Genomic DNA, 22,819 nt, shown 5'->3' on the forward strand with positions numbered 1-22,819 from the left:
CTGATAATAAAAACAAGCCAGCTAGAAGATAGTAACAGAATAAGAAATGCATAAAGTCACAAGTGTGGACGGCAAGATTAGTCAAATGTAAGTAAATAAGGCCAGAATATTTTATAGGAAACCCCACATACTGAAACTACGGTGGTTTATGCCGCCATTACTGAAGAGCAGGAAAGAACAGCATGCCGCCCATGTACCTCCTCTTGTTCATGAACACCTGCTGTCATTAGCTTTAATCCACCCACCGTCTAGAACACACATATCCTGTTCCAGGAGTGCAAGGCACTGGAACTTTGGAGGGTAAAAATAAATTACTAAAGAGATAAAATAAGATGCATTAAAGAAAAAATATTGGCATGTAGAGAAGTTTATATTCAGTTAAACTCTTACAAAAGGTGCGTTTGAGTAATGAACTTTAAATTGTCTCAAACACATGGCGATCCAGTTGCATTTGTAGAACAGAGATTTTTATTCTCATGTGCTCAAACACCTGCATCACTAAACATCGTGCCGTGTCCAAAACGTTCTCAAATTATTTTGATGGTTAATGAAATGGTTCGACATTTTCGCAGCACAAACCCCATTTCATGGACAGTTCATCTTGTCATGAACCACAGTGACTGCTGTTAACATATACTTCCATTTTAAAAAAAGTCGACTAGCATGCATACGACCACCATCATCCCAAAAGCACGTGTGACGAAGACACACTTGTGAATATAGGTGGTCCATTAGTAGGCGTCCCAACATGCCATTTCCTTCTCAGGCTGCCGGCCCCCTAATAAAGATGTTGGAGCCACCTGACATCAAAAAGGAAAGTACTTGCAGTTTTACTGTGAAGCCACACTCAGTGGATGGTTGAGCTACAGTACGGTGAGAATAAATAGGAAGTTTAAAAAAAAAAAAAAAAAACCTGACGCGGCATTTTTTTTCCATAATGCGTCTGGTTCCTATTAAACCAAAGAGCTTCGCTGTGGCTCTAAAGAGTGAGGTGCACATTTACCATTATGCACATGATCTAAATGGTTGACGATAAACATGACACACAAGTCATTAAAATGTGTGGTGGTAGAACATTACAGACGTCTGTAAATCATTTTATTTGGTTTATTGTGCACATTGTTCAGTAGGCCAGTCTACCGTGTCGAGGCTGCACAGGTTTTCACTGGAATATAAGAAACTCAAGCAGTCGTTCATTAGACTTGATTAGCAAACTGCTTTTAGCACAATCCTTTATTTTGAACAATAAACAAAATAGAATGCTGGAGGCTGAAAATTAAAAGACAGTAAAGATTTTTTTGTTTTGTTTTGTTTGTAGGTCAATATCTCAACAATTCCCAGCAGACAAGTGTTAGGAGCACATACTGAAAAGAATGACGTGATCGAAGCATTTCACCAGCACATTTCCGGACCAGCTATCAGAGACTGCGGTTAAACTATACAACAGAAAGCTTAGGGTGTCTGTTTTAAAGTCCCAACTTCCAAACATTTGTTCAATGAGGGGGGATAAAAATCAACAATGTCACAATTTGTGCAGAAATGACTAGAAAGCCAGCAGCACAACCGAGCGAGGGTGAAAGCAGAGACGAGCATCGACTGAACGGCAAGCCGCTGTCCTGTGTGCGAAGAGTCAGAGGCCATGATGAGACTTGGCAAAAGCACCTCGAATGGTGAAGGACAAAATGAAGAATAAACCGAATGAAAAAGCATGACGGCCTTTACAATGTTGTACTTTGGTTTACCTGTGAAAAGTATGCGACTTTGAACCCACAAGAAAAGTCAAACAATATGCACCAGAAGATGCTCGGAATCATTTAAATATGTGGAATTCTGGAAAAGGTGACTTTAATTTCATCTCGACAGACCGAACCCATCAGGGCTTTGTGAACTTAAATTATTTGCATGCAGACATCATTTTAACATCGACTGGGAAAACCACCGTCTCACCTGTTTACCTTGTTTGACTCAGAAAAGAAAATATAAAAATTTAACCGAAATTACCTTATTTTGTGTGAAAATACTTGAGATTAGGAGTGAATACTGTGACTCCGACACTGGTGGTTGGAATGAAATGACTCCTGGATGAAAAACGATCAAAAAAAAAAAAAAAGGCAACATAAAAGAAATAAAAATCAAGCAAAGAACTAGTTCAATTTTATTGGTTGTTGTGCTTTAGCCTGTGTAATTTTCTTTCTTCAAAACACCAATTCAAATGCAAGCATACTTTTTTGAAGGGAGCAAGAGCATAGGAACAGCCAATAAATGATCCATGACGAAAAGAGAGAGAAAAAAAAAAACAACTAACATTTTCATGAACTCAAACAAAAATCATCACAATCAATGAATGAAAAATCAATACCTTCAACAAAAGCAAACACTATTTCCTTTTGTGCGCAAGTCCGGGGGTCTTTACGCAGAGCTGAGCGCAGATGTAGTAACACTCCCCCTCAACTCTCAGCGTCCCTCAGCCGGGATGAAACGCAGAGCCACAAAAAAGCACAATACGGAGGCATCAGGTACATTCTATCAACTCTTCACGGAGTTGAGAAAGTTTGCTGCCTCACTTCGGGTTCGACTCGTACACTGACTGGAAAATGAAAAACATGACACACTGAACCTAAGGCAGCCCCCGCGTTCTGCTGAGTTGGGGGGGTAAGATGGGTGGTGTGGCTCCAAACTACATTGATAAGCCACCAATACACAGGTGGAACCTTCAGACAACAAAAAGACTAAAAAAAAAGAAAAGAAAAAAATTTATCGAGAGAGAGAAGGAAATGTACAAAGTAAACAAGGGCAGGTATTGCAGTGGAGTCTGTTTTGACGATTGGTTGTCACTTCTCCAGTGAAAGAACTGAGTCCTTGAAGATCCAAACACACTATCGGCTAGATCTCCGTTTTCTTTTTTACAATTTAATCTAAATATTTGTGAAATATCATGTCATAATGACATCAGATTATATTTTGTGCACAGAAGCTTATTTGTTAATAAATTCTAAAGCGCATTAATTTTATTTCTTTTTTTTTTTTTAGATATTCTTTCTAAATCTAAACCCAAAAACCATAACAAAGATCTCTCAAAACAAGGAGTTTAGTTCCTACTCAGTGTACCACAAGATTCCCCCCCACACACACTTTTAATGGCTCAAGTTTTACCTACATTTAAAAGCATCATAAAAGTGAGGAAATGGAAGAAGATGAGTTGGTGGTAGAGAAGAAAACAATGTGGACTTGGGAGGAGAGCCTTATGATAATGCTGGTGCTGGGCCTTTTCAATGCACAATAGGCTTTTAAACTGCTGCAAATTCATTAGGCCGACAGTTGTCCTTTACTTAAAGGCAAACACTGATATTTCTAGGTCATTTCCTTAAAAAAAGGTAAATTGATCAAGAGTCACCCCAGCAGTCCACTTGCAGCCTGTGGTGGACAGTTCCTCCTGTGAGAGAGTCCACTGGTTCGCCGTCTGAGCCGAGCTGTGGCTCCGTCAGAGAGGAGTCTCAGGTCCAAACCTACAACCTGGACCCCGCCTCCGTCGATTCAACAGTCCTTCCTTACTGCTCTGAAAGTTTAAAAAAAAAAAAAAAAAAAAAGACCAAAAAACAGCAGTGGTGCTGAGAAGAGAGCAGTCACAGGGAAAACTTAGTGAATGACGCTTGCTTCTCTTCTTGCGAAAAGAAAAAAGAGACGAGGGGAAAAAAAAAAATTAATAATAATAAAAAAAAAAAAAAAGGTCGGAAAAGCTGGTTCTCAGGAAAAGCAGGGAGAGGAGGGAAGAAGAGGAAATTTCTTGCAAGAGAACAAGTTGGGCAGTGTTCCTGTTCAATAGTTTGGTGTGTCTGTGTCATGTCTACATGTACTGTCAAAGAGTGCGTTATGAGGATGTATGTTCTGTGTGCGTTGGTGAGTAGGTCTGTGTGTTCTGGTGTGCGTGTTGGGAGATGCGTGCGTGCGTCTACAGCAGGTCGACGCGGCGGTAGTACAGCAGGTAGGCAGTGCGCTCGGCGGTCTGCTTCACCACCTGGTACTGGCTGATGACCTTCACTGCCTGGTCATCGATGCGCAGCCAGCCGTTAAGACCAATGTGGAAGACATCCGTGGTGTAATGACCGCCTGTGGCGCTGTTTCCATGGTGATAGACAACTGGTGAGGTTGACACACAGGGGGGAAAGAAATGAGCACAATGTAGGAATGTTTATTACAGACGTTTCTCATTTACGACTTTGTAAGTTCGGTAGTGCATCGTCAGCAGTTTTTCCGGTATTTTCACAAAAAGCATTTCTGTGTGGTTCGGGTCACCCACAGCTATGTGCAGCTACAATCACACTGACAAAAGGGATTTTATTTGCACATAGTTGTCCAAATAAAATCACTTGTCAGTGTGATTTTTCATTGGACAAAGTTTATATCAAAAATAAATAAATAATTCCGTCTGGTTGTTTATCTGAGTTTTCTAAATTAGAATTCATCCAGCTGAAAAATACACAACATTTTCTCATTTTGTTTCATGATTACAATGTCAAGGTAATTAAAACACAAATGCTGACAACTGTAGATACCGGCAACTTTGTTACTTTTTTTATATCAAGCTTTACATTATTTGTGTTTTTAGCTTGTTCTCTTTGTTTTATAGACTTAATATATTTTCTCAAATGTAATTTTAGGTTTTATGACATTTGTCTGTTATTCTAACCCAGTTTTAGTTACACTTTTTTTTTATTCATTGACTTGACGTGTCCTTAGCCTCTTTCCTTGTACTCGCATTCAATCTGATACTTTAATGTTTCTTATCTACTTTTTATGTTTTGATACTTTTCTGGACGAGTGCAATGTTTCCTCAGCACTAAGATGAAAGTTGCGCGTGAATGGATGCTATAAAAACAAAGTTTAACTGACTTGATTGTCATTGTGAGAATTTTCAAGTCACCTTTCGTTCAAACTAAAACCTGAACCCTTTAAAGCAGAATTATTCTAGTAGAAATACCATAAAAACATTTGAACACACCTGCAAAGAGCCTGTATGTTCTTTGGCCTTTCACGACTTTGCTTCGCACTCCAGAAGACAAGAGATCTGAAAGGAAATAATCATTAAAAATCATATTGATTAGAACAGATTCATGCAAAAAAACGACGTAGAATTAAATACAGGATATGTTGCACCATGATGAAAAGCTGAAAGAATGTTCAACTTCAGGGAATTTTCATTTCAAAGAAGCCTGAAACTCACTGGAATGTTATTTGGACTTTTGCAGCAGGTTTTAACGCTTTTGTGAGGACGCAGCAATGAGAGCAGCAGAATTACTGATCTGATTTTATAAAATATTTTTTTATTGATTGATCTACAACTTGACTATCATCTTGAAATCGGAGTTTGTTTACAACATGTGACATTTACAGGTTCTTCTCCGCAGTCTGATTCATTCTGAGCTTGAGCTTTTCCAGCAAACTTAAGGCTCACCGACATTAACTATGTATGACAAAGATGATCGTCACTATGATGAGAGCACACTATTGCACCACTTCAACTCCCAGGCTCAGTTGATCAGGCGGAGAACTCCCCCCGGTTGTCTATGAATTCCAAAATGATTCCAACATAAAAATAAGCTTCCTCTGGGGAGCCTCTTATCAGGGGAATTGCAAAGACAAGCATGTCCAGTAACCAGCTCATGCAAGTCATTATCTACAGCTTATTACGAGAAGCCGGAAAGCATTCTGGTGTTAATGGAACTATCCACAAGCAACACTTAAGTATTGTGCTGTTGGAAAATTCACCTTCTATACATTTATTTACCCCCCCCCCCCAAAAAAGGAAGCCAAGTAGCCCTGTTAAAGCAACTTCAAGTGAAAACTGAACTTCTGTTGTGTTTTGGCTGCGATCGTTGGATTGCGACTGTTATGCTGACATTGCTGTCTGCATGTGTCCCAAACAAAAGTTTAAAATGACAGTTCCCAGCAGGCCTTTCTCATGTAAACAGGGCGTAAAACAAGGCCTACAGAGGATTATAGACCAAGCTTCACAAAGGTGAAAACTTTATAATATTAAAAAAAAAAAGAAAAGAAAAAAAAAGCTCCATTTGTGATTTTTAGGATCCTTAACGACTCTTTGCTCACAAAATGAGACAATAATGTGTGTGTACTGGCAGTGCGATGGTGAATTTAAAGGCTCAGGGCAAGGCTCCGTCCATACCTTTGCTGATTTCTAGATCAACGGGGTATTCAATGTTCTTGGTCAGCTTCTGGCAGCCTCCAGTCTTTTCAAAAACAAATCTTTTGAGATGCAGCACAAGCACAGGAGGCAGCTCTTCCAGAGTTACCCTCCGACTTATTTCGATCTGAAAGTGAGGACATAGAGAAGGGCCACAGAAAGGCTTTAGACAACATAGCAGGAAAAATATAGGTTCGACTGTGGGCTTCAGAAAATAAAAATCACTCTGGACGAGCGAGAAACCAGGGAAAAGAAACACGGCGGTAACCTTATGTTACCATTTGTGACTCTGCGCGCTGTATCTTCTGACATTTAAGGGTAAAAAAAGGTAAGTGTTAAGCTGTGGAACAACAAACTGAATGACAGTTCATCTGTTACAGAACATTACATTGACTACTATTTTGCCGTTGTAGTGCAGATGTTCCCAGCATCAGCTTAACGATAAAAGACTGCAATGTTTTTATACAGTTTTGTGATTTTGCCATTCAGAAGGGAACAAGTAGAATATGGGCCGAGAAGATTCAACCAAGATTGATGTATTTCGAAATATCTTTCTCTTTACAATCTTAGCCCATCTTGAGTGAAGACTTGTTGAATATATTTGACTTGTCTGAACATTTCTGGTCACTGTTCTGAACGCTCTGAAAAACACAAAACAGCTAATGAATCTGCAAAATTCACTGTGTGTGTACCTCTTGCTTGGTTTTTGAAGTGTAGCCCTGGACTGACTCTCGAGCCACGAGGGTTTCCAGAGCCTCCTGGACAGTGCGGATCTTCTCTGACTGGATGTCCAGCTGCAGGGTGAAGAAAGGCTGAAGTGTCGCCGACTCTTTAGAGTTTTGTTGATAGACCACCGACCTGAAACAATTTAACACACCAAGTAAGACCGTGTGAGATTTTGCAATATCGATGTTATGAAGTTGCTGTTTTCTTAACGACTAAGTGCAAATTCTGGATTAACAAGCTCTTTGCCTTCTATTTTTAATTAAACAAAATTCATTACAACATCATTTGAAACTACAAGAACTTGGTGACAAAAGGAATCATGCCTTAAATCACATGACTGATTTAAGATGCCAGAGATAAGATTGAAGTAATACAAATCTTGAGCATTAGGTGGCAGTAGTGAGTCGATATTTTGTTGATAGTTTTTCATAGCTCAACTCTGTCCAAAAACAAAATACCTCGTTGATGATTATCAAACAAAACACAAAGGACCAATTAGGTGTTTGAGATGCCAGGAGGAAGCAGGTGAGCTTGGTAACTTTAATCACCACACACAGATAATGACTGAAATATCACGCCTGTTCTCTTTTATTAACTAAATGATTTATGTTCGTTATATAATAATACTGTACAGTTATAGTTTTAATAAAAGCAAGTCTGAGACATTAAATATATATAAAAAAATCAGCAAGAGTCTTTTAATTTGATTCAAATTATTTCATAATTATACCTGCAGCAGTAAAACGTCAAGAGAAACTGATCATTGTCAGGAAAGTCCGTGGGTCACATCCAAGCAGCGTGGGCGTGCACACCACTTTCTATAAACATACCATCCTATTTGATTTCACTGCCAGTGTAACCATTTCTGAGAAAATAATCCTTAAAGACGTTGAGCAACCCATGTACACCGAGACAGTGCCAGACCCAAACCTCATAGAACATATTATTTGTGCAGGCTGCAGCCACACCGGTTCTAAATGGTCCAGTTTCACTGTAAGCTAAGACCTTTGTTTGTGGATGGGAGCCCTACATCTCGCTGTTGAGACTCCTGACCAAAACCGACTTCCAATTGGTTGTTATAATGAAGAACTCGTAGGCGTAAAATTGTGTGCAGACATAATTGTGATCCTACCCCAAACAGAGGTCACGAACAAAGATTACATGGTGGATCTATCAATTATAAGAAGGTCATGATAACCAAGATGGCAAAACTGTCCCAAAATTTAGACACTACTACATCCAGCTGAAATGATTCAAGTTCATATCATTTAACATCAACAAACTGTCAGCATACCTGATGTGTCCACCAAAGATATCGGTGATTGGTGTGCGGACAAAGTCTGCTTGGCGAGTGATGGAAGTCTTGTTTCTGGGCCCCACTTGCTCCCACTCATCGTCACTACCTTCTTCCTCCTTATCAGCAAGGTCTTCCTCTACACCTGGAAGGGACTCTGGTCCGTTGGGTGTGGGCGGTTCTGTTAAAAATCAGAAAAGAAAAACCACTTTAGAGTTAAAGATATAAGCAGCATCTATGTTGGGTAGGAATTAAGCTTTTTAATAGCCATCTTGTCACAGGCGACAGGATTTACCACGCGTACTCCCATAAGCTACACTGTTTAAGAACTCCCCCACCCGTCCCCCAGGACGACAATCCAATCACATGAAATCAGTGTGTCACACATTTTTGACATGAGGTCCTCTGTATTCGCGATAATAATCGAGAATAACTGGGGCATTTTCAAACTTCGGATTTTTGGGGGAAAAAGGACAGATACTGACCGTTTTTGCTGATTGTGGAATCATCAGCAAAAACAGACATGAAATCTAAAATTCAGTCAGTGTAGTCATCAGAGGGTTAAATCTCCCGGAAGCCGTGAAGTTTTATAATGTTTAGAAAACAGAGTTTCACTGGGTAACTTCTCAACAATGAACTTGTGTGTCTGGTGGTACCTTCCACTCTTATTAGGCCACATGAGTCATATTGCAAATGGGAAAAAATTCTTTGTTCCCTTCATACTTGACATGTTTGCAGATTTTGGGGGGGGTTAAGATAACGAATTATCAGTTGAAACCACTTGACTGCATACGTTACTTAAAACTAATGATATGAAGACAAAAACTTTATTGTGTGGTAAAATCAGTCTTACTTCATTATATGATGTGGACACGTAAGTGAAAAAAGATGCTTACTCTCTTCCTGAGGTGAGATAAGTTTTTTCAATGCCATCATTTCCTCGTGCAATCCATTGAGTGTGAAGCCGAGATACTCCTCTGCATCTTCTTGTCGACCCTGATACGTAGAGTGGACATCAGCACCAATTAACAAGAAACCATGACATGAAAATATGAACAAGCACACTCATTTGTTTGCACAGTCAGAGGTTAAAAGACACAGTGAGGCAGGAATTAAAAAGAATGAGAAGATAACCATCTTGAAGCACCGAGAAGGTGCGCGTCATTAAAACTGAGCCAGCCAGAAGAACACTCCTAATGAGAGGATGTATCTAAAACAATCATAAAACTCGTCCAAGTACTTTTTGTTCTAGAGTTAAGTATTCAAGGAGAAATAATTAACAAGGACAAAAAATTTATACTGTGATGTGGCTGTTATTTGTAATGATGCAACGACTTACCTTCTCAGAAAGACTTGACTTGATGAGCGTAAGGAGTCTATAAATGTACGTTGGTTCAAAAGGAACACCAGGCCGAATATCTTTTATGGCCTTTTCACCAACAGCTGCAGACACAAATCATGAAACATTAGTGAGGCGGACAAAACATCATAGCGTCAAGTCTCTGATCCAGCTGTCTAATATCTTACCTTGCTGTTTGGGTTTAGATGGCACTGGCATGTTGTTGAACTCATTCACCAGCCTTACGCTGCCAGAGACAAAGAAATCCACTGCAGTTTGTTTTTGAGAGCAACACATTTAAGTGATTTAGTATCTGGAGAAACTCAAACTTACAAGTTGTCTATCATGGGTGTGGAGGTACATGGTCTCGGCGTTTCATTAGGCAGAGGAATTGACTTCATAAGGTGATACATGGGAGGGCACGCAATCAGGGCCTGTAGGGTCTGAATGCTCAGAGTTAGGGAGAAAACGACTTGTTGGAGTCACATTTAACATATTCGACCCCCTCCTGAAAAAAATATAAAATAAATAAACGCTTGTTCAGACAGTCATGTTATGGATAAAAGAAATCCATACGTGAAAAACCAGTGAAAGGATACAGCGTTGATATAGCACCAGTTTCCCTTGTTGATCAGTCCTCTCGGCTGCAAAGACACTGGTTTATGTATCAACTTCACATTCTCTATAAGTTCTGGGGATTCAAACAGACAACGTTCTTATACAACTGCAACACGTGACGGCATACTTTTCAAAGTGCATACATTCAGCAATGGTGACGTAGTGTTTTAACAGTATAGCATTTTGGAAACACAGGAAGAGCATATCAAAGCAAATGTTCCTTCTTTTATTCTTGCCTCGAATGACAACAGCACCCGAGGCAGTCTGAATAAAAGCAAGGTTTTGCTGTGCCACGCCTAGGAAGGGAGGCTGCCACTCAAATGCGCAGCACCCATGGTAACGTGGACTATAGTTGCACATTTGCAAAAACAAAAATCATTTGAGCAGAGACAACAGCATCAATGACAAATACATTTTTGGAATTCATCCCTAACATGTTAAACTCTCTGCAGGAATCACATTTTTCAACTGCCACAGTTAAGGAAATAACTTCAGCTTATGCTTTACTTCTTTTTGAATCTGATTATGAATACACTGCGTTCAATAGGCATCAAGTCTTTAAGATGAAAAACTGTCCATAGTATCGTGTGTCACACCTTCCAGTTAGAGAAGCGTGAGAGTTGATAAACTACAAAATATAAAACAAAAATCCAACAACAGGGGCGTCGTCACAAAGTGCTGTCTGCAGTTACTGGAGCATCTCGATGACAGGAAACTGTCTGCAGTTAATATTCATCCAAAACTGGAGGACAGATGAGCAAAACTTCAGACAATTAATGTTGTGAGACTATACATCATTCTATAACTTCCAGTTGTAATTTCACACACGAGACCATGTCTCAAAGGTGCCATGCATATGATGTGAAAATACCTTATGTAAAGGGGACGATGAGCGTTTATTGCAGTGGAGACCCTCATTACAAGTTTATAGGCTTTTCTATTTGATCTCAATCAATCATGTGAACCGACTAAACAAACAAGTCAGCCTGTGGCTAAACAACGGTGTCCGTTGCAGCCTGGCGGTTTCTTAAGTTCAAGTAAAGCAAATACGGACTAAACATCAACAAACACATTCAAATAAAAGTGATTAGTCAGTAAAATACTAAGTGTTCAAGAGTGAGACACCTTCCCATTTCCCATCTGTCAACACCGACTGCAGGCTATGGTCTTGCAATGCATTTTCCAAAAGCAAGAGTCTGTTAAGTTCATATCATCAAGTGGTACTATGCCTTAAAAGTGGTTGTAGTGTTTTAAAGCACCTGGATTGTACAGACTGGTGGGATTTGGGCTTTAGTCATGTGCAAAATAGATGCTGAAATAAGAAAAAAAACCATGACAGTAAAATATATATGCTTTTAACGTTATAAAAAAATATGTGCATATGATTTATTTATTTTTTTTAATGAAAAGGGGGGAAAAAAAATATTTTAACTCTCTCTCAAACAAGAGCCCCGGCGGAAACAAAACAACTGCCCTAGAACTGAAACGTGTGTCCTTGTACGCAGCAAACAGCCCAACCTGCAGTGATTTTAACACTCACAACTGAAATATCTTGACAGGGGTTTGCCAGATCCTCTGCAAAAATCATACTTGTGTGATATTTAAGATTTACAAGTTATTTGAAGTTATTCTTTTTAAATGTATATCATTGCCAAGTTTATATCCATCAAATAAAACTGCCCCCTAAAACAATAGTTCTATTAAATTATCCAACAACCACTTCATCTCAACTATAAAAACACGTTTCCATAGCACAGACCGAACTGTAGTCATTGATTTTTAGTCACTTGGATAATGATTCTGCAACATGACAGAAGATGCTAAATGCTTTGTGGGAACAACACTGCATCGCCCATCAGGTGCAAGTCCTATGAGGCATGTCTACCCTACATTCAATGGTGTAATGAGAAGAAGCAGGTTACACAAGTGTGGCTGATGCCTTTATATCAGTAAGCCATCATTGGTGTAGTACCACCATCTAGTGTTCATTTGTTGCATGTGACTTTTCCTTTCAGTGGTGCCACGGAGTAGCATTTATAGCTCAATCCTAATCTGGAGTTTAGGATGAAAAGCACCGGACTAAAAAAAACCCTCGAATTTGCCACTGTAACTCTTTTGAAGTAGATGTTTAAAAACATTTTGCTCTTTCTGGAAACAGAGAGAGCACAATGGTCTTAACACTTCCATGAAGTGGCTGTAAGTGAATTTAAGAGCCTCTTTCAACAAAGATGACATCAAATGAATAGGATGGACAGTCATTTTAAGGAAAGCTATAAACAGCTTCATATAATACCTGCAAGTTTGGGGGCCATGGGATCCTCTGACACGTGGACCGGGCCTTCTTTTACCTCCCCAACTTTCTCAGGCTGTTCTGGCATAGCAAGAGAGGGAGACACGACTTCCACAACATTCTTTACCTCTACAAAGGCCTGAGGGCCTCCGGGCAGAGGCTTGGAGTTGTGAAAGAGGCTAGCCCAGGATTTGGGAAGATTGGCAGTAGGTGCAACTGAAACTGCAGGCGAATTTGCCTGCTCTGTCACTACTGGCTGGACAGCAGAGTCTGTGCTAACCTGCTGTGCCTGCTCCCCACTATCACAGTCTTCTTTGTGTCCATCTGCACTGATAGGAGTAATGGGCGATGCGAGGCCATTGGCCACCCCGCTGTCTGCTACCTCCCCTCCCTCTAGTTCAGTAGTCGTAATGGAAGTGATGACAGAGGGGGTGGCCACAGCAGCAGGAGAAAGAGGTGATTTGGAACGAGGGCTGTGTGGAGTATCTGAAAGTTCAGGGCTCTTAAGAGCCAAACGATCTGGCTGCTGATCTGCAGTCCTTGGTCCCTCTGTCATCTCTCTGCTCTGAGAGGAGGATGAAGAGGAGGAAGTTGCATTGTTGCCATCTGATAAAGAGGCAGCTCCACTTGTTAAGTCCAAAGAGGAGTCGTCAGGGCTATCACAAGTCCTCTGATTGGCAGTGGATGTGGGGGCAAACTTGGCTGCTGCTACAGCGGCTGCTGCTGTTGCCGTGGAGACAGGTCCAGGAGTGGAAAGTTCAGCCCCTGACAATGCCTTACTGTCCACATCCTCAGCACTGTGGTGTGGGCCACTGAGTGCATGTCCATTCACCAGTGCCGTCACGGGCGGTCCATCGCCCGCACCGGTGCTGCTGCCAGTTGAGGGGTCCAGGTAGTTGTAATACCCCGGCGGTCGTTTTTTCTTTTTCTTTCTCTCTCGTTGTCCAAGGCTGCCTGGGAGACCGTCCATGTCTGGGCAGGACTGGTGATTGTCCAGGGATAAAGCCTCTGAGTCTGGCCCATCCAGCGAGTTGAAGTGGGTTCCATCAGGGACGTCAGCGGCCGGAGGAGATGCTTGTTGAGCCTTCTGGGCCGACTGGCAGCCCAGAATGAACTCTGGAGCCTGAGGGTTGAGGGTGCTCGACACCTTGTAAAGAGGATCGTTCACCCCAACAGGCTTGGAGTCCATCACCTCGTCAACACCAAACTCAATGCGCTGATAGTCTTCTGCTGCGGACAACATTACAATGAATTAGAAATACAAAAAGCACAAACTGTAATATAATGTCTGATTCATTACTGAGATCCTGTCTGATGGGATCCCACCAGACCTAGTTTTTTATTGCTCTATTCATCCAAACAACTCATGTGACTCTCAAAAGGTGAGAAACATCAACATTTACACTTAGAAAACCCAGAATGACAGGAATTCCCAGAGGATGAAAACCCTACAAGATTACTTTAATTTGCTACAAAACATCCACGGATATCACGACCAGATTTTGAAATCTGCAGCAAAAGTGCACAAGAATAATTAGCAAAATGCAGATTTTGCTAGCATGGTGTTAAAACTAAGATCATCATCAGCAAAGTCAAATAAGAATACTTGCCTTAACCACCCAAAGCAAATTTTACTGAATTTTAAGTAAATTTCAAATATGATAAAAATTCTAAATGAAATATTTCAACTAACACTCGTATGTTTAGAAATACATTTGGCTGTCTGGCCCAGTTTTTCAGCAAAATCATGATCCAACTTTTTTTTTTTTTTTTTTTTAAATCTACAGAGTGGTTCATTAGTCTTAAAACGATTAAGTTTAGTCTCAATTTGTATGACAAACATCGTTTTTTTTCTTCCTGTATGAAGGCATAGCCAAGGAAAAAAGGTTTATGATGAATTTATACTATAAATCAAGTCAAAAACTTGGGGTCACTTAACTTCCACTCACTTATATTACAAAACAGACGACTGCCAAAAAGGCATATAAATAGAATAAGACACATTAGAGCTTTTTCAGAAAAGATAACATGGGAAATATGACATCTATCCATGCATTATAATTCAAAAACTCTGTCAAAGCCTCTTTAAGTGTTGTTCACTCCGTCTGCAACATAAAACATCAATATAACACATGAAACAGTGGTGAGTGTTGGAAAACAAAAGTACTTTGAATGTTTAGTGAAGATGTGTTGAATAGAAGCTCAAATTGTAATTATGCAGCGAGAGGCACAAGGTGCAAAGGTGAAACAAAAACAGAAAACATTAGTAAAAGCAATTCAGAAAATTAAACCAAGTGACCTTCGTCATGACACAGCTCAACGGTCACCAAAACTGTAAACCCTGATGCTCTGCAGGAGTTAAGAAGACATTGAAAGTTATTTCCTCTAGTAGGATTAGAGGATATTCTGTTAGTAATACTGAAAATGATTACTGTGAAGTGCATTTAGCAGAATAACTTAAACCAAGTAAGAATAAATATAAACACGGGTATTAGCGACCACAGAAAACCGTCACTATGCCCTTTATAAATAAGCTGTGATGGTTAAATCATTCAAAAAAACTCATCCAGCTTTAACTTGGAATCCTGCAGTAGTGAAAATGCATTAAATGCAAGAGAAGGTAAGATACATAACAGTATCTTGAGCATGCAAAGCTCTACAGATTTTACCAACAGGCAAGAGGAAGAATACAGCGCAAAGTTTAGAAAGCCACCAGTTTTTGAAACTTGGATTTTTCAGTATTACAGCAAACATACAACAGCTAGTCAAGCCACAAGGTGTCGGACTCCTCAACTCACCGCAAACCTGCAGTCCCACAGACTCCATAATATAAGGAACAGCGGGAGTGCAGTAACTTCCTAAATAATCAATACAAACCAAAGTAAGGCAAATGTCATGTGCAAACGGATCACCACTGGACACCATGATACAACATATTTAACTGGGTGGTCCAAAAATGTCAGGAATACAAGAGGTGTTTTTAAAATTTGTCAGGATCTACTGGAATTTGTTACCCTCCCCCCCCTTGAGTACTAAAAATACTGAAATCACAAATACATGTAACAAAATTGTAACATAAAAAAGAAATTCCACCTGACGGGGAAGGTCGGCTTAGTTTAAGACCAGCTTTAAAAACTATGTAATGGCTGAAGAAAATAAATCAGCTCATGAAAATAGTGCACAGCATTTAGATACAAATTTATGTTTAAAGACATTTAACCATCTAGTGTGTAAGAAAAGTACCTACCAGAAGACTGGGTAACGCATGGGATTTTGTCATTGAACGGAGGAAGCTGCAGAAAGACAAAACAGAACATCAAATAAATGTCTAAACTGAAGAATCGCTTCCTTCATAGTACATCAGGACAAGTATTTGAATTATAATCCAAGAATATCATGATAAATAGCCATTATTTTCTAAAGCGGGTCCTTACCTCAACGTAACATCGTGGAGTCACAAAAAACTGATTGATCTCATCAGGGCTGAATTCCCCAAAGATGTACTGTGGAGAGAAATCAACACAAATCAGCCTAAAAAACTATAAACTTTCAGGAGTTTTCCATTTTTAAAATTAGGATCTCACAACAATAGCTTGATACACCATTTAAAATTACCTTACAAATTAAATCACACACGAGCAGCTCAAGTTCAAATCGGGGAAAGGGTAGATTCTTCTCCAATGCACAGCTGGAACGGACCCAGAAGGTCCGTTCATTGGGTGTCTGCATATGAATGAGTACTTGTGTCTGTTGTCAGCACTGTAACACTAGCTTGAGCAAAGGTAAAGTTTACACATAAACCAAAACAAACTGCACTGATTTGACTCCAGAGCTGCTTTGTTTCCAGTAAAGCAGGTTGTGTAGCTTTTAAAACATTGTGATCCTCAAATAAAGCCAAAACATGGGGCATGTTTTGTTGTAACAACCTGAACCATTCAAACTGAAAGCCGTCAAGTCTGCAGTATAATTTGTTTAAGGTGGCAGCCACCAGAATTATGAGCTTGTTGAGTTCAGACGGGGTCACCACTAACTTGGGTCTTCTTACCTCAACTAAAAATACAGAGGTAACGGCATGGATAGCTCATCGTTTTCTACACTGAACATTGCTATAGTTCTCAAAGTCACACAAAAAGGCGTTACATTGTCATACTAAACATATCTTCCTCCCACACATTTTGTTACACCATGTATTATGTTAATTTTTATCTCTAGTGGTAGTCTCGACCTTTACTCTGACTACACTTAATATCCTTGTTATCTATTAACTCAGCAGCGAAGCCGCAAGCAACGACAAATCAAAATAAAATCTTCAGACGATTCAGCGGAGAAATACCTTGCTACTGGCTGTGGAAGAGTCATGTAAACATTTTGTTTTCAACTCCTTATCCAAATCCATATCTGTTTGAAATTATGATCTGACTGGTGCAGATGTTGTTGTCATGTTTATGACCCAAATGATCGACGCCAATGTCAACGGTGCCCTCAAACATGCTGCCTCTGAACAATGGAAATGTTTCTGTTGTGATCCAGTTTCAAAACAATTGCAAGAAGAAACAAGCTGGATTAGTTGAACTAACTAATCAAATTTTCAAATACTGACGATTTTCAAGGTAACGCTAACGTGGCATCATCTGCACATATCACACTGCTAAGCATTGTGGAACTGATCCACTGACTTAATCATGACAATCTGACCTCTTAATCTCAAGTAAAACAACCAAATTTCCAAAAAGTGAAGATTCAAACACAATTAGTTGTGGGAGCCCTACAGCAAATAAATTCATTGTTTCAGTCGGCTCTAACTTTGGCATTACCTGTAGCTACGTAGCTGTACAGCCTTTTGACATCTAAGAGTTTGACCGTCTTTCCCTCAAGCTCTACTATTACAAACAAGAACCAAGATTCATGAGATGATACAGAAAAGTGAATGAAAGAAAAATATTTCTTAAATAGTACCTTTTATAGCATTTTTCAGGTATGTGTGCTTGAAATACAAACTTAATCCGCCGTGTACTCATGCTCTCCTAATGACTATTCCACCGGCTTCAGAGAAAAGTGCTCGTATTCATCACGTTAGCCAAAAAAACACCCTGACACTGCGGGCAGCAAAACTCAATTTGCACCCTGGGGAGTTTGTGTGAACAAATTAAGTTATTGGAGTGCCAAGAAAAAAATGCTGTGTCACTGTGAGAAAAGGAGGGACACAAAGAAAGAAGTGTGCAAGTGCTCCTTGGACACATTTTAAATACAACACTGAATGCTGTGTCACTCTGCCTCATCTGAAATTACTCTAGCATTTTTTTGGCCATCGTTACTCATTAACTAAATTTTCTCAACAGGGGGTGTGTCACACCCCCGACAGATTATTCAGAGAGTTTCAGAGGAATTGCCACATCGTGCCCCATAAGTGTTCCCGTGTGTGGAAAGCACAAAGCAACAGAGGTGACATGAACTCAGTCGCCGTGCCGTTAATCCTCTCGGTGCAATAAACAGTGGGATGTAAAAGGGTGGGCACAGAGAAAAGAAAGTGCAGCTCAAGCACATGTAACTCTTTGCAAACAAGGCCCCCACGAGAGGGCCCACATTGCTGAAATGGCACTACGAGTGACAAACAGCCAGCCGTAATCCAACGGCCTCAGGATGGCTAACGCAATCACAACAGAAAGAATGTCCCTTTGCTGCTTTCTGCAGGCGTGCCACACGCACCACAGTAAGCTTCCCTGGCTGCTCGTTCGGACTGTGGATTACAACAAATTAGCCATCTGTATGATTTCAGCACAGTTTAATGACGACACCACACGTGCGTATGACTGCATTATGCACACACACACGGTCAGAGATGAACTGAAATTATCAATGTTTCACCTGTAGATTATCACACAGAACACTGGTTGATATCTCCAGGTTACATTGTCCTCATCTTAGAACTGTTAAAAACTTTCATCGTTCACTATATTAGCAGCCATATTGGTACTGCATTCATTCTCAGGATGGATACAGCACAACTGAATTTATGCTCATAAATTGGCATGCGGAGTTAACAACGGAAACCTGGACTCAGAGTGAAAAGGCTGTAGCACCACAGCAGAAAAAAGCAGACCGGTTTTAAATGAATATCTAGAGCACGCCCAGTCATGCATGTCAATCTCCTAGAGTGATAGGGTGACACAACAATTTCAAAATGTGAAAATACTTAAAAATAATCCCTGTCGACCACCGTCATCCTCCTATTTATGCTTCACACTGACAGGTGCAGTCAGATAAAAACAACAACTCAGCAATTTAAGAGTGTGGCAACACTTCCACAAATTGACAGGTCATAAAACAAAGACTGGTCCTTTGTAATTTACGATAATTGTTAACAATATTGACATTCCCAGGCCATCTAAACCTACAAATCAAGGAGGAAATTGGAAATTTTCATTTGACACCCATAGAATTGAACAACACATGGGAAAATTTGCACTGATTGGCTTAAGTCCTTTGGGTGGCTCACTAAAATCAAATGCTCAATGTTAAAATTATCCAACCGTATTGCAACATATTTGAAGTACATAAATATATCTGATGTACTGAAATATGATAAAATTGATTAAAGTGTTGTAAGAAGATATTGATTCAACTTTAAAAGTATTATTTCTAAAATAGCAACACCACATCAAAGCTGGCAGCAACCTGCTTATTTTCTGGTAGAAAAAAAACTGATTTCGGACAGCTGTAAAATAAGAGGCAAAACATTTCACAACTGCAATGAAAGCAATCATTACTTGCAGCTTTAATTTCATGTTGTGCATCTATGTTTGGCGTACGGAGGGCAGTGTGTGAATTTCCACACACAGCCCAGGCATCATTTGAGCTTTACTGATAACGCTGTAGGGGAAAAAGTAGAATATTTAACTTGTGTGTGTGAGTCAAGTACAAACAGGATTCATGCTGAAGCTCTTGTGAATGTATGGAGCAAGTGCAACTCGATGGCATTAACCACAACTCATGGCAGAGGGCTTGAGAGAATAGGAAGATCTGACTTGTTGTGCATGAAGTTGATATTTTTCTCAAAAGGGTTACCAAGGATTACCATCACACTTTCATAATTTCATAGGATCCAAGAAAGACATTGCACAAATGAGGGTGTAGTAATAATAGCTTATGCCTGCACAAGACATCATTCTGCTGAGTAGCTCTTTCTCTCACTACAACAACAGAAACTATGTCATTTTTTTTAAAGCTTCTTCATGACAGTATTTTCGTCTCTGAAAAGTCGACATCAGAGTGGAATTGCAAAGAAGAAGCTCCATGTTTACAATGCACTACTGAACTGATAAGCTGAGATAAATCACTTCAGATACATTCAAACACAAAGAAGTTCCAGTGAGATTTAAAATACATTTACTTAGAAGTATAATCCCTGAACACTCAATATCCCTCCATCAAACCCTGGAAGGTTAAGCCGGCGACATCAATGTTTTCATCATGAATTACCCACAATTGAAACTTGACAAAGCTCAGAATAAAGTTATACGCACAACATTGTAGTTAATTTCCCACACAGAATGTGATTATTTCTATAATGAAGAAATAAAATGGATTGTTGATTATAGTTACTACTTGAGGAATTTCTTACAAATTATGAATTGTAAAAACACCTTTTTAAAAGCTAACAATTGAAATAAAAATGTATAAACTCACTGCAAGGTATTGAAGATAAAGATAGATAACAGAATGTTTGCATTTGGCTGCAGTTGCATAAATAGAGCAGTATTGATAAGCATTTCTAGATCGACCTGTTTGCACAGAGTACTTCTTGTTCTGCCTCCGATTACCTGGCTGCCTCACCAGTTTATCCACTTTTTCAGTCTTTAGGATTTCATTCAAATCTTAGTCCTTTCATCCATTTAAAGAAGACAGGTGTCATTTTTAGAGCATAAATAACTGAGCCATAACGCCTTCACCTACTTTGGCTATTTTTTTTCACATCCAGGGGAAGGCTGTTGCAAACGAGGAAAAGAAAACCAAATAAAATAGTTGACAATGATCCAGATTCACCAGGCAACAGATAGAGTGGAGCCATATAAGTCACGATATTTAGATTTTTCCTCAAGTTGAGCCATTCCCCTGCACTTTTTCTACAGACCACAGCAGGCCAGGATAGTGTTAATTGGTTAGTGTGTGACCATTAGTCAGCAAGACTATTTGCATTGCAGAGATTGAAAAGGGTTTATATTGTATACGTTCACTGCAGGAAGCAGCGAGCCAGAAGAAATACCCACATGTGAAGTGTAGGAAGGAGTGTGAACGCGTGCAGATTTAAGTCCTCAGCGAGAGTCCTACTTCAGCAATAAGCCACGACCCGATGATTGATCTGTACAATTTAAACCTTCATTTAAGACCATATATTTTCAGACGGTAGTAAAACTTTCATTCAATCCGACTCTATCAACTTCAGACCTTGAGCGTCTGTGCAGCCAGACCTCAGGTCGGGCCTTCCCACATGACAGCTAGCGTCCGCACAAATAACACCAAACTCTCCGAGTGACCGAGGAATCGCCGAGAAGCCGCAACAGACGAGCTCGTGCATTAGCAACCACGTACAACAGCGAACCCCCAAATTTGTTTGTCGATCGCCCTCAGGCCGAAATAAACGACCAGCGGCCACGAAGGCCCCGCGCTGTCGCATTTTTGTGTTTAGCTGTCCGGCTAGCGGAGCGTCTGCAAAGTATCAGCACGCCACCTGTGCGCGGACGTTAGCTCGCTAAAACAGCGCGGGACAACCGAGTGCTGGCTCGCGAAAAGCTCGGATCGGTCGCCGAATTCCCAACAGGAGCGCGGTGAGGTTCTGTAGGTGCTCACCGGGGAACTAATCTGCTGTTATTAGCAGTTACCGCCGAAGGCCCGTCGCAGAACGGAGCAGGTGGGCCATGCACACGCACACGCAGCAGTTTTCTGTCACTTTCCTCTGAGAAATGATTCGTGACACTGTTGGGATCTCCACTGAAGCCCGTCGGACATTAGACAAAACACGCCCGAGAAGCATTTTGTTTAACGTCGGTTGACATTTGCAGAGGAGGCGCCGCGCCGCGTATTGCTGGCTCATTTGAATGGGGACGTGGGGCCTGTTAGCCACCGTTACCATGCTGCTGCCGCTGCTGCTGCTCGGGTTTCAATTAGGCTTAGGGAGGCATTAGCAAGCACTTTTCACTACTTGGATTTTCAATGACACGACAGCCCACATATCTTCCGTAACAACACTGAACTGGACAGAATCCCACCATAATGTGGCGCTCCTTTCGCTCGAGACGCGGCGCGGCGGCGGAGCGCATAAAGGCAGAGTTATGAGTGCGGGCAGCATGGGTTGTTTTGCAGGCTAACGTTAGCTTAGCTACCTGGTTGCTGTAGGAAGCCATGCTCCCGGTGAGATTCTCTCGCCTCCTCTGACAAGATGAAAAATCTCCCGGGAATGTGTTGGTTTGTAACAACAGCTACAAACGGTGTTCTACTTCGACGCCATTGTCATTTGGCCAACGGTGTCCTGGCAGTAGGAAGTTGTGATCCGTGTAATGCATCAGCACTTCATGCTGCTCGCCTCGCCGCCACCGCCATTTCCGTCTCGCTCTTCCTAGCTGGCTAGCCGAAAGCAGCGCGCGGACGGCTGGAGCGGCGTGAACTCAACGAAGGACGGCGAGTACTTCCGCGAGGGCCGGGCACGGAACTTCAGAATAATAGAATAGAATAGCATAAAAATACTTAAATAATTTGACTGTGTTGCTCCACAAACAATAAACTATAATACATAGAATAGTGTTCAAAATATTCATGAGTGACAAAAATTCAAATAAATAAATTAATATTAATATTGCAATAATGATAGTAGTACATTTTATTTGTAACGCACTTTACATTTAAACAATCTGAAAGTGCTACAGAGGAAATTAAAACAAAAGATAGGTCAAGGAAAGAAAAACTGTCAAAGTTTAAAAGGAACACATAAAACACAGAAGGCTTTTTTTTTTTTTTAAGGTAGGTTTTTAGTTTTTGTTTAAAAGCATCTGGAGTTTGTGGAGTCCTCAGGTGGTCAGGGAGGCCGTTCCAGAGTCTTGGGGCAGCTGAGGAGAAGGCCAGATCACCCATCGTGCAGAGGTTGGTTCTGGGGACTGGGAGGGAGTTTTTGGCTGAAGAGCGGAGTGTACAAGCAAGAGTTCTGGGGGGGGTGAGGAGTTCTTGGAGGTAAAGAGGTGCATGGCCATGGATGCACAGGTGGATTAGGAGGGAGACCTTGTACTCAATTCTGAGTTGGACAGGAATCCAGTGAAGGGATTTCAGGATGGGAGTGATGTGGCCGTGTTTTCGCACCCTCAT

At 40.6% G+C, this 22,819-nt stretch overlaps 1 protein-coding gene across 3 annotated transcripts; it reads right to left on the minus strand.

Annotated features, from left to right (window-relative positions):
- Positions 1 to 2,133: 2,133 nt before the first annotated feature.
- On the minus strand, positions 2,134 to 22,104 carry usp10 (ubiquitin specific peptidase 10). Of its 3 annotated transcripts, XR_013936525.1 has the most exons (16): positions 21,847 to 22,099; positions 15,901 to 15,969; positions 15,714 to 15,759; positions 15,265 to 15,324; positions 12,470 to 13,693; positions 10,158 to 10,249; positions 9,892 to 10,001; positions 9,747 to 9,805; positions 9,559 to 9,662; positions 9,116 to 9,215; positions 8,220 to 8,400; positions 6,892 to 7,057; positions 6,182 to 6,326; positions 5,000 to 5,065; positions 3,855 to 4,137; positions 2,134 to 2,611 (listed from the first exon to the last, which is right to left on the minus strand). XR_013936525.1 is itself a non-coding variant. In XM_080493227.1 (15 exons), exons 1-15 carry the CDS (start codon positions 21,865 to 21,867, stop codon positions 3,950 to 3,952), a joined length of 2,631 nt encoding a protein of 876 aa, XP_080349353.1. In that variant the 5' UTR covers positions 21,868 to 22,104; the 3' UTR covers positions 2,976 to 3,949. The 3 variants fall into 3 exon arrangements, 2 of the variants coding, with proteins under 2 accessions (XP_080349353.1, XP_080349354.1); XM_080493227.1 differs by lacking the exon at positions 2,134 to 2,611 and having other exon boundaries at positions 2,976 to 4,137; positions 21,847 to 22,104; XM_080493228.1 differs by lacking the exons at positions 2,134 to 2,611; positions 15,265 to 15,324 and having other exon boundaries at positions 2,976 to 4,137.
- Positions 22,105 to 22,819: the final 715 nt, after the last annotated feature.

The sequence above is a fragment of the Lipophrys pholis genome (genome assembly GCF_963383615.2).
Source record: "Lipophrys pholis genome assembly, chromosome: 2".
NCBI lineage: Eukaryota > Metazoa > Chordata > Actinopteri > Blenniiformes > Blenniidae > Lipophrys > Lipophrys pholis.

What these genes read in the sequence shown, in the direction of transcription:
- usp10 (XM_080493227.1), bottom strand. Translation starts at nt 21,867, where the DNA reads ATGGCTTCCTACAGCAACCAG. An exon ending in ACACCCATGATAGACAACTT is followed by an intron (nt 9,806 to 9,891) that starts GTAAGTTTGAGT and finishes TGTCTCTGGCAG; the next exon opens with CGTAAGGCTGGTGAATGAGT. An exon ending in ATCTTTGGTGGACACATCAG is followed by an intron (nt 7,058 to 8,219) that starts GTATGCTGACAG and finishes AAATTGTTTCAG; the next exon opens with GTCGGTGGTCTATCAACAAA.